Source organism: Marmota monax, unplaced genomic scaffold (genome assembly GCF_021218885.2).
Source record: "Marmota monax isolate L192 unplaced genomic scaffold, Marmota_monax_Labrador192_F-V1.1 WCK01_AAM20220418_F8-fsc00138, whole genome shotgun sequence".
NCBI classification, from domain to species: Eukaryota; Metazoa; Chordata; class Mammalia; order Rodentia; family Sciuridae; genus Marmota; species Marmota monax.
The window spans coordinates 924,263-936,735 of NW_026692763.1; the positions used below are offsets into that span (position 1 = coordinate 924,263).

The 12,473-nt window shown below is 40.6% G+C and overlaps 1 protein-coding gene across 5 annotated transcripts in view; it reads right to left on the minus strand.

The window, feature by feature from the left end:
- Phf12 (PHD finger protein 12) overlaps positions 1–12,473 on the minus strand; it is a 44,351-nt gene that overhangs the window by 17,021 nt on the left and 14,857 nt on the right. For 4 of the 5 annotated variants that reach the window (XM_046446841.1, XM_058580038.1, XM_046446843.2 and 1 more), the window contains 2 exons: positions 3,404–3,476; positions 486–879 (listed from right to left, as the gene is read on the minus strand). In XM_046446841.1, the coding sequence (XP_046302797.1) occupies positions 486–879; positions 3,404–3,476 (467 nt within the window). Of the gene's footprint in view, positions 1–485; positions 880–3,403; positions 3,477–5,944; positions 5,998–12,473 lie in introns of all 5 variants that reach the window. The other variant, XM_046446842.2, reaches the window with a different exon arrangement.

Here is a 12,473-nt window from a genome sequence, read left to right on the forward strand (position 1 = left end):
TTATATATATTTTTTGGTGTGTGTGTGGTCTTGGGGATTGAACCCAGGCGTACATTACCAACAAACTACATACCCAGTCCTTTTACTTTTCTAAGACAGGGTCTTGCTAAGTTGCTGAGGGTCTCACTAAGTTGCTGAGGCTGGCCTTGAACCTGAGATCCTCCTGCCTCTTGAGTCGCTTGGATTACAGGAGTGTGCCACCAGGCCCAGCTTATATTTTTAATTTTGCACCACATGAAAGTAGCATCAATTTGGAAAAAAAAATAGAAGATACTGAGAAGGGGCAGGAAAGGAGTTTGGAGACTCAAAAAAATGGAATATTGAATAAGCACTGTACTAGCTAAAAACCTTCAAAGATCTCTCCAGGCATAACAAGGAATAGGAATGTGAGACAGTGGCTACACAGGCAACACTGCTCTTTGATGGATGATAATCCTTTGGGGAAGCTGGGGTAGGGGAGGAGATATGATGATGGCGTGGCTAACCTGGTAGTGCAGTGGTACAAGTCAGTTCATTGGGCAACTGAAATTGGGTGGGGTTCCGCTCCATGGCGGCAGCAATAAGCAGCTCAAAAGGCCGCCTCAGCTGGGGCTGCACATAGTCCGGCTCTGCTGCTACTGGCTCCTCGTCCACATCAATGATGTCCTCATCAACGTCGTTCTGCTCAGAGGTGGGAGTCTCTGTGCTGGCGCTGGATGTGGGGGTGCCAGGCCGGCTGGCTCTCCTTTCCAGAATCCGGGCATGGGCAATGGCCTTGAGTTCAGTTTTGCTAGCTGATCTGTCCAACAAGTCAGTGTCACTGCTGGGTGATGTAGTCCGTTTGCCAGTTTTGTCCACCAGTCCATTGACATGGCCCAGCTCCTTTTTCTGCTCTCGTTTCTGTGCAAATGAATAGGTGGGCCCATCATGAAAAGTACCACAAAATAGAAAGAGATGCGTGTACAATGTCCTGCTAGATCATTAATGAAAATCACAAAGTCCCTTACATATCACAGAATCATTCACCTTGGGACTTGGTCTGTTAAAGTTGACACACTAAATTGAACTAAACTAAAGCTGAGAAAACTATTGCAGTGGGGAAATCACCAAAAAGTATTGGAAAATTAGAAACAATTACACAAATTACACATCATTAACTATAACTCATCATGATACATATCATGTGTATACAAAGTACAGGTTCAAAAGGCTAAAAAATTAACACAAACAGTGAAAATCAACAAGAGCATTGTAGTCTGCTTTGGAGCATCCTGACTTTCTGATGACTTTTAAAACTTTGCTAAAATAGAGAAAATGTTCCAAAGCAAAGGTAAAACAGGCCAGTAGAGTTCCCCTTTCAGGGAGGCTGGGTGCTGGCACATAAGATAATTAACTACAAGGCAGAGCTGATAGCGTGTGGAGGTCAATCATGGTGTCCAAGAAAGATGGCTTCCAGTGTTTCAACTTTAACTAGAACTCTGAAAGTGACACTTCTTAGAAGATGGAGAAATGGAAAAAGCTTAAGTGTACTCAGTAGGACTGGATGACTGATAATACATTTTCCTCTAGGATTCCAAATAGACTGGCCAAGGGAAGGTTTAACACTGGTCTCCGGTCAGAAGATCTGGGATCTTGTCCCAGTTCTGCCACCGATTCCCTCTGACCTTGGGTGACTCAGGCTGGTGGGCAGAAATTTCTCTACCTACAAAGCGAGATGAGTAAAACTTTATTCTCTTTTTCTGGGAAAAATGGTAGAGACAAAGAAGGTCACATATTTGAAAGGGATGACTCTGAGCTGGGGAAAGACCTAGCTTCCACTAGGAATCATGATAGGACCTAAACATCAGAGGCCCAGAGGATATTTCATTTTAATCGACTTCATTATAAATACAGGAGCCCCAAACAGAGTGATGATGGTGAAAAAGGCAGATTTGTACCAGTAAACAAAGAGGTCCATGTGAAAGCAGGTCGGAGTGGCAACTAGGAGAAGCACCCTATTTTGAAAAAAGCTTACTATAATTCCCAGCAAGTAGCCCTGCTTCTAAAAAAAAAGAAAAAAAAAAAAAACTGATAAAAGACACAACAACAGAGCTTTAAAATGAGATAGAATTTGGTTCAAATATTGGCTCTGTCAATTCCTTTGAGTCCATGGGAAAAGTTCTTCTACATTTCTCAGTCTCAGTTTCTTCCTTTCTAAAATAGAGATCTACTACTAGCATCCTTAGATGGCTGCACAGATTAAATGAAATAAAAGTAAATAGCAAAACACCTAGCATATGATAGGTACCGATATAATGTTAGTTCCTTTTCTCAATCCTCATTTTCTGGCTTTACCTCTTCTGTTTCGTTCCTCCCAACCCTTTCAGGTCCAGCTTCTTTGCATGGCAAGTTCCTGAAAGGCCTTCTGGCTGGCAGGTATCTCCAACTGGCCTAGTTCTAATCTAATTGAGGATGCACAGGAAAGGATGTTGGAAGCAGCCTGGTTTATGGACTTTAACAATTAAACTATAGCTGTGGTTAGATGACTGACTTGGCTTGGGCTTCCTTTTTAATAGGAACTCTTGTGCACACACTGAAAAAAGATCAGCCTGTTTATCTTCTTTTTAAAGGCCCCAAACTGTTACAGATATAAACCACAATCTGTGAATCATCTCCTCATCCTGTTTCTGCAATCAAGGAAGTCATTCTCCATTGTGACATCATATTCAGGGGCCAGGAAAAGGTGGTGATGTCACAACAAAGGAAAATTGCTGGGTGTATAATTAGTGTGCAGGAGGGCAAGGGTTGGCTAACAACTTACAAATTCTAATCCACAGCCTGTAATCTGAAGATTGGGTCAGTAATAATCTGAGTGGAAACGCTTCTACTTCCTTTTTTGACAAGTGAGAATTTAACTCTTATACCTAACAAAAATTCTCAAAGCAGGAAATAATGAACCATGTTCCTAAAGCCAGTACTGAATTATCAAAGCCAAGGGAAGGGTAGGTGAAGAGAAAAATGGGTTCAAAATCCCCAATACACCTGGCCAAGTCTCTGGAAACCAGTGACTTATTTGCCTTAGGTAAGAAGAAAAACCCCTTTTCCATCAAACTGGAGAAGTGACCTTTCCTCTGCTGTTTCCCAGCTATGGCTGCCACATTCAGGCCATTTACAGGAGGTCGGTAAGATCAGACTACTCCTGTCACCAGTAACTAAATGTAGCTCAGTAAATTAACACACTTCTGCCCATTTTAGCAACCATGTTTGGATTTTTAGGCCCTACTAGATTCCAAACAGTCACCATGGGGTGAGTAGGGTGATTTCAGGACTGAGAAGAAACACGAAGGGATGAAAATGCCTTCAGGGTCAGGCAATCTTAGCTCCAGAGTATCAGTGCTCTAGATCTGGCATTGTGAGCAAAGCCTTCAGGAAGCAGCATTATTACCTTTCGGCGAACAGTGCACCGGTGACACATCCACTCCCCGGGAGGCAACATCTCTTCACTCAGTGGAGGGTTACTGTGAGGAAAAGACAAGGGCAAGACTAAGTAACTAACCCTTTGATGCAGCAGGAAAAAGCCTAGGTAGGCCTGCCACAAGCTGCATGTTCCTAAACTCCTATTTTGGCCCGTCCTTCAGAACTGAGATCTCTTATCCTTCAAAATGCTTACTCAGCATCATTTATAATCAGTTGATCAATGAATATTCCTTCTCAACCTTAAAGAAGCCAAATCCAGCTCTATTAACACTGAACTTGTGGGAAAAGAAATAAAGAACTAGTTTGGAGCCTGAAGAATCATTCTCAAACTCTGCACAATGCCAATAAAATCACCAAGAGGTCTTCCACAGTTTTTAAAGTCTTTCAGTCTAAGCCTAAGCTCTTCCACTTGCTGTTCAAAGTCCCCTGCCATATAGCCCCATTCCATCTTCCTTGGCCAACATCAGCTACCCTCCCTCCTGATTAAACTGAAAACTTGCTATTTCTTCCTTTGGAATACCCTTCCTTTAGGAAAGCTATGCCTGTCAAAACTCTCTCTCTCTCTCTCTTTTTTTTGCCATCCTTTAAGGCCTGCCTCAATCAACCTGTGGTGGATTCAAAATGGCTGCAAATTTTTGTTGCGCCTCCCATTCAGAGGTAGTTCATTTCCCATCTGTACAATTGGGCTTGTTTTGTGATTTGCTTTGATCAACAGAATGCAGCAGAGATGACGTGGTATAACTTCCAAGCCTGAGCTTTATAAGATCTGCAGATTCCACTTTTATGTGCTTGGAATGTTCCATCTCAGAGCCCTGCTGTCATGCTGGGAGAAGCCACAAGGAGGATACTTGAGGTGCTCCAATGAACAGCTTCAGGTGAACTCCAAGTCAACAGGCAGTACCAGATACTGCTATGTGAATGTGTCATCTTGGACATACCAGCTCAATCTGTCCTCCAAACAACTGCAGTGTCTGCCAGCAACACGTGGAACAGAAAACCATCCAGCTGATCCCAGTCAACCTTCAGAATTGTGAAAGATAATAGCTAGTTTCTGTTTCAAGCCACTGAGTTTTGGGGTAGTTTGTTATGCAGTAATAGATAACCAGACACGGTTCTCTCTCCATGAGCTCTTTCCAGATTATATATGTAACTTGTATCTCTTTCTGCATGGTTTAGTTGTCATTTTTTGGCACTTGTATTTTGCTTTGTGTCATAGTTCTCTTATTTATTTTTTGCTGCCTTATTTTTTTGGTTTCCATACCAACCTTTCCCCAATGCCAAGGATTGAACCCCAGGGCCTTTTGCCTGTTAGGTAAGTGCTCTGTCACTGAGCTAAATCCCCAAACCCTCTTAATTTATTTATTACTATTTTTTCAACTACAGAGACCAAGACAATGATTGCATCTCCTCCCTCTTTGTATTTCTGTAATAAGGAGGTTGTATATGCAGGAGATACAAAGTCAAGACTGAATCAAAATGAGCTGTGTAGGGCTGGGCCTCACAGATCCTCGAGGTCACTGATTTCCATTAAGGTACACCAAAAGCCACGAGACTATTAAATCCTTGAGAGTCACATTTCTACTGCTTATAACAGTGGTTCTCTCTCTCTCTTTTTCTGGAGGACTGAGCACTGAGGTGCAGCCTCAGATCCCCTCTGTTTTGATACTGGGGATTGAATCCAGGGGCTCTTTACCACCAATATGTAATTTTTATTTTGAGAAAGAGTCTCGCTAAATTGCCAAGGCTGGTCTTGAACTTTTGATCTTCCTGCCTCAAGCCTCCCAAGTCACTGAGATTATAGGCATGCACCACTGTGCCTAGCCAACAACAGTGGTTCTCAAAGTATGGTTCCCGTTCAGCAGCAACACAGCATCCAGGAATTTATTAGGAATGCAAATTCTGACGCCATTTCAGATCTACTGAATCAAAATTTCTAGGATGGGGCTTAGCCATTGATGTTTAACAAGACCTCAAAGTGATTCTGTTGAACATCAAAGCCTAAAAACCACTCTGCACAGAATAAGGTTACATTTATGCTTGTTTAAGAAATTTCTTCCTTTTACTCTTGGAGTCACCTTCTTAGAATGGTAGGAAAATTTTTCTTCAAAGAATGTAACAAATAGTAAAAACAACAAATCCCCCAATTCACGTAATTTTAAAAAAACTTTTTATTTTTTATTTTTTAAGTGGACACAATATATTTATTTTACATTTATGTGGTGGTGAGGATTGAACTCAGTGCCTCAAGCATGCTAGGCGAGCACTCTACCACTGAGCCACAACCCCAGCCCAATTCATGTAGTTTTACAATGCTAAAGGACTCAGCTTTAAATCCTAGGGCTTTTTTACGGTTTCTACTTAAAACAGCACTTTGGCCTGGCAAATTTCCCTAGCTCTTGCCATGTTTCCCTAGAGCCCTAAGCATAAATGCAGATGCTCACCAAACCTTCACAGTTCATTGCTTCCCTTCCTCCCTGTTTCCTTAATAGAATCCCAGGAGGATGCTTACCAGGAAGCAGAAAACTGGAGACATAGTGGTCTGTTGGGACAGGTCTTCAAGCCCTAGAAACCACAGGTGAATGTCACATAAAGTCTTCCCTGGTTCTCTTCAATGTATTTCTACAATACGCCATATCCAAACTAATGAAATGCATGCATGTCATTTGCAAAGGCCTACAGACTCTGCTATGCTTCAGCAGCTGTCATATTAAAATTAACCCTGAAGGCTGTCACTTCTGATTCTGTTTTTCATCATTTCTTTTCATCTTCCCGCTGGCATTGTACCAAGATATCCTACATCAAATATGGAAAGCACAGAAGGGCAAGACAAAGTGATCTGGGCTTAGATCTTTCACCAAGATGTGAATGGTCTCCCAGCTACCCTTCATGCTTCCCTCAATTTCTTCCCAACCTTGCTGACAGAATGATTTATCTAAAACACAATTCAGATCACATCACTCCCCTGATGAAAAAACCCTTCAAAGGCACCCTTCCATCCATTGCAAAATAAAGTTCAAGCTCCTTAGTATTGTGGATTCTGTCTCTTCTGCAGCTCCATCAGTCAGCTGGATCCCTAAACACTGCCCATGCTGTTTCTCACCTCTGTCTCAGCTCATTTCAGTGCCATGGCCCACAATCACACAGACCTTCCTCTTAATTCCACATTTAAACATTGTCTTTTGTGTGTGTGTGTGTGTTGCAAAAAGAATCCTGGGCATCATTCATGCTAGGGAAGTGCTCTATCACTGAACTATATCTCCAGTCTTCCAATCCCAAACATTTTTAATTTGGGGGCTGGGGCTCAAATCTAGAGAGCTCACTTAGCATGTGTGAGACCCTGGGTTTGACCCTCAGCACCACATAAAAATAAAGAAATAAAATAAAGGTATTGTGTCCAACTACAACTAAAAAATTAAATATTTAAAAACATTTTTTTTAAAAAAAATTTAAATTGTTTCTTTTGTTGCAATGCTGGGGAATCAAGCCTTGGAACTTCTGCAAGCCAGGCAAGTGCTGTAACACTAAACTATATTCCTAGCCTCCCACCTTTTAAGTACTAAGGATTGAACCCAGGAGTGCTTAACTACTGAGCCACATCCCCAGACTTTTGAGAGAATTTTTTTTTTTTTAATATTTATTTTTTAGTTCTTGGCGGACACAACATCTTTGTTTGTATGTGGTGCTGAGGATCGAACCCGGGCCGCAGGCATGCCAGGCGAGCGCGCTACCACTTGAGCCACATCCCCAGACTTTTAAAAATATTTTATTTAGAGTCAGGGTCTTGCTGAGTTGCCGAGTGTCCTGTAAAATTGCTGAGGCTGGCTTTGAACTTGCGATCCTCCCACCTGTCTCTTGAGCTGAGATTACAGGCGTGGGCTACTGTGCCTAGCTCATTTTTGATACTCTCTCCTTCTCAACATAGGGGTTTAATGCTTAAAATTTTTCTTTAAAGTAGCTCTTTGTAGGTTTTTAAAGTATCAGTTTTAGAGATACTAGGTTTAAGAACACACATTTCCCAGAATTTTCTACACTATGGCCACAGGCTTCTTTTGTTAGATTGCCTTAAAGTAAGGGACAGGAGCTATGAGTTTAAGGAGTGGTCCAAGGAAGTCCAGGTGTTGTCTCCAGGATAAGCACAGAACATCTAGAAGAGTGAGGCCATCATTTCATTACTTGCTTAGATTTGCTGCTTTCTTAGATTCAGAGTAGCCTTTTGAAACAACAAATTTGATAGCCAGGTGCATGCCTATAATCTTAGCAACTCAGGAGGCTGAGGCAAGAGTATCCCAAGTTTGAGGTCAGGCTGGGCAACTCAGGAAGACCCTGTCTCAAATAAAATAAAAAAAAGAATGAGAAGAAAAAAATACAAAACTGAAAAGGGGGTACCTTGAGAGAAGGCAGTGATATCTAAGAGGATGGACAGGGAAGGAAGGTCTATATTTCTAGGAAATTATCATATGCACAGCTGGAACATAGGCACTGTCACCATAAACCTTTCTTATAATTGTATTTTCTCTCTATTCTAAGCAATTCCTTTTAAGCTTTTTAGAAGGCAGCTTTCAAATCAAATTTCTAGAGGAAAAGAATTTATGAAACGGCTCCAGAAAAGATAGACTGCCTCTGGGAGAGCTCAGGAACCAGTTCCAAAAGAGGTTATTTGCTCCCTATCAGGAAATTTCCAGGGAGAAAGGTGATTGATTCTGCATCCTTGTGGTATCCATGAAGTCGGTTTTAAGGACTTTCCCACCTCAGCTGTCCATCTGGTAATGCTGAGCTTCTTTTACCACTTTCAGCTGCTCACCAGTAAAATCCATGAAAACTCTATGGTGAGACAATGCTGCCTATAAAGATACCAATATGCTTCCTTATCACTAAAGCCTAGAAATAGCAGAATGAGAACTTCATCTACTATATTACAGTTCACAAGTAGTTCAACAGATGCTGTTATTTGATCCTAACTACCATATTAGGAGATAATTAATTCTAATTCTCATCATACAGGTGAGAAGACTGACTTATTTAAACTCATGGAGCCAGTTAAGCAGCAGAACTAAAATCCAAACCAAAGTTTCCTGGCTCTTAATACTCTTGAAACCAAAAGCTATTTTTTTAAATTTATTTTTTATTTTTAGGCAAACACAATATCTTTATTTTGTTTCTATGTGGTGCTGAGAATCAAACCCAGTGCCTCACGCATGCTAGGCGAGCACACTACCACTTGAGCCACATCCCCAGCCCCCAAAGGCTATTTTTTAAAAAGACTTTTAGTAGTTCTCTTATTTCTGGGGAACCCAGTAGGGTACCTTCCTTAACTTAAGGGCCAAACATTTCTTTCAACATCAGTCAATATTTACTGAATTTTCACTGTTCACTAACCATTGAGCTAGGTACCACACTGGAGGATGAATACAAAGCAAAACTAATGATTAGTTTTTAATATTTTATTTAGAGACAGGGCCTCACCAAATTGCCTAACCCTAACCAAAAAAAAAAAAAAAGTGGGGGGCTGAAAAATGTAGCTCAATGTAGAATATCCCTGGGTTCAAGTCCTGGCACTGGTAAGACAATTAATTAAAAAGACAGGCTGTGCAATTAAGGATTCAGGAGGAAACCACAGTTTCAGAAGCAGATTTATTTCTGCTTCTTGACAAACTACCTGATAACGTTTCTTGAAATGGGAACATTCATCCTGGGAATAAATGTTTAAGTCTAAATAGAGTAGGACAGTGTTTGAACCTTTAGCTTCCTTCTCAGAACTGTTCACATCATAGGAATGTAAACCCTGGAACAGTGTATTCTGTACCCCAGCTGGCTTGTCTTGGAAAACAAGTAGCTCTTTAGTGAACAGGGCAAGAACCTCTATTTTCTGGCTTCAAAACAATATGGCATGCAATACTGTGAGACAGGTAGAGAAGAATGTTCTCTGAGGACTGAGCTCTAGCAGAACATCTTCTCTGTCATGCTTAAGTTTCCTTCCAGATGATCTGTTAAAAACCTTTGGCCTTGGGCTGGGTTGGTGGCTTAGTGGCAGAGCGCTTGCCTTGCACATGTGACGCACTGGGTTCGATCCTCAGCACCACATAAAAATAAATAAACAAAATAAAGATATTGTGTCCACGTATAGCTAAAAAAATATTAAAACAAACAAACAAAAAACCTCTGGCCTTAAACAAGAACAAAGGCATTTGCAGGTAAATGATTGGTGTCGGAGAAGATAATGCTAAGTGAAGTTAGCCAATCCCAAAAAAACAAATGCTAAATGTTTTCTCTGATATAAGGAGGCTGACTCATAGTGGGGTAGGGAGGGAGAGCATGGGAGGATTAGATGAATTTTAGATAGGGACGAGGGGTGGGAGGGAAAGGGAATGGGCAGGGGATTAGCAAGGATGGTGGAATGTATTTGACATCATTATACAAAGTATGAAGACTTGAATTGGGTGTCAACATATTTTATATTCAAACAAAAATATAAAAAATTGTGGTATATATGTGTATTGAGAAGTGTAATGCAGGGGCTGGGGTTGTGGCTCAATGGTAGAGCGCTCACCTGGCGTGTGCGAGGCCCTGGGTTCGGCCCTCAATACCACATAAAAATTAAAAAAAAAAAAAGGTATTGTATCCATCTGCAACTAAAAAATTAATATACATATAAAAAAAGGAATTGTTAAAAAAAAAAAAAAAAAAAAACAGGCTGGGGATGTGGCCTGGCATGAGTGCGGCCTGGGTTTGATCCTCAGCACCACATACAAACAAAGATGTTGTGTCCGCTGAAAACTATTAAAATTCATTCATTCTCTCTCTTTAAAAAAAAAAAAAAAAACAAAGTACATGTATAAAGGCATGAATCGGCGTGAACATACTTTATATACAGAGATATGGAAAATTGGTCTATGTGTAATAAGAATTTGAATGCATTCCACTGCTGTCATGTATTAAAAAAATAAAATCAATAAAAGATTAAAAACAAAACAAAACTTCTGGCCTGCAATTTCTGGCCCAAAACAACTGTTCACTGCTTTCCAACTCACTACTTTAACTATTACCTGAACTTAAAAACACTCTGTTATAAAATAGCTTATAAATGGGGCTGGGGTTGCAGCTCAGCGGTAGAGCACTTGCCTAGCATGTGTGAGGCCTTGGGTTCGCTCCTCAGCACCACATATGAATAAATAAATAAAACAAAGATATTGTGTCCAAGTACAACTAAAAAATAAATTTGAAAAAAAAAATAGCTTATAATAATGCTTTGAATCTTCAGATTGTATGTACAACTGAAAGATATGCTTCTCAGAGTTTTGTGTGGCTCTCTCTGAGGCAGGGAGAAGGCTTACCAACTGTTAAAAACAGTATTTATATACAACCTAATTGGAAAGCTGGTCAAGAACATTAATTTTCCAAAAATTAAAATTTCCTTGGGCTTGGGTTGTGGCTTAGTGGTAGAGGCTTACCTAGCATGTGCAAGGCCCTGGGTTCGATCCCCTGCACCACATAAAAATAAAGAGATAAAATAAAGGTAATGTGTCCAACTAAAAAAAAAAAAAAAAAAAAATCCTAAAGCTAGCCTCTACAGTATGACTGCAACATATCCAGACTCCCATAAACAAATCCAAATAGCTCATTCCTACTACTGATGAAGGAGTCTAGATGGATCTATTCTGGAGTCCTAAGGAGAAAACCATACACACACCCCAAATCTCCCCATAATGCCTGCACTGACAAACCTCTCTGTGTCAAAGATTCAAAGCCCAGAGCCAGATGATCCCAACTCACAGCCAAAGGATGTAGTCCAGTTTTAATTTAGAATGCCTCTTTCATTCACTAATGAGGCTGCAACTCACCACTGCAAGTGGAAGATGTTAGTAGTTGTCATGGTTCTTGGCTTTCTAATTAAGAAGATCTATTTCAAGACCTATAAGCAGAGTGGCTGTATCTAACCTCACTTATCCCCCTCGCCTATTAATACATGTGAACCTGCATGATATTAACATTTACTTCAGATTTAGTCACCACCAGTGGGACCTGTTGCTCCATAGCACCGTGTTAATTACCTACCAGTGCAAACAGTTTTTCTATATGGAACTGGGAGAAGGGGGAGGGGAAATAAGAGAACAAAGAGAGGAGGGGAAAGGTGGAGGGAGACCACAAAGCATAACGACTGCCTTTTATTTCAGAGACCTCTGTGTGTGTGTGTGTGTGTGTTACAACATTCAGAGAAAATGGTGTTAAGCTCTGGACCTTCTTTTTCTTTTTTTTATATGTGAGGTTACTGTAGTGTGGTTTTCAACTGTCCATACATCTAAGTGATAGAGGCATCACAAAACCTGAGCCAACAGTAACCTGAGAGACATGAAAATCTCACTTAACCAAATTAAAAGTGTTAGTGTATATCTTAGGACAAAAGAAAACAAGACAAGAGGATAAAAAATATTTATGAAAGAACACTCCATTTTTCCTTCCTGGACAAAATATTCAATTTAATACAAATACTTAACAAGAACACTATACAAACAACATGTCTGTACACAATATACCAAGAGCCTTCCACTCAGATTCTTTTATAAAAGAGGTCAGTCACATGAACTGGTAGGGGTCCCTCCTGTCAGAATCCATCATTCTCCAGGAATCAGAAGCTCTCTACCCATTTATGGCATTTTCAGCTGAAATATCAGACTAAGAGAGTTTTGACTGCCCCCATCATTATCTATATGTCCCTTGTCTTCTTTTGGTGGGAGGGAGTGTTCAGCAAGCAAACAATAGCACTGAGCAGTTTTGATTTTTAATTTCACAGTTCACAGGTCTCATCCATCCATCTAAGGTCCACTATCATATAAAAATCCTGCAATTATATTTAGCAGAATTCTGTAAGACCAACAGCAAAAGATAATATATACTCTTCTCAGACTGGCCCTGCTGCCCTCAGCCAGTTCAGAAAATGTACTAGTAGTAGCCAAAATGGTGACTGAATGTGATTGTTGACAGGACCACAATAATGTCTCAGCCTCCTGGCAGCCATCTTGATCTATGCAGGGACCTACGAG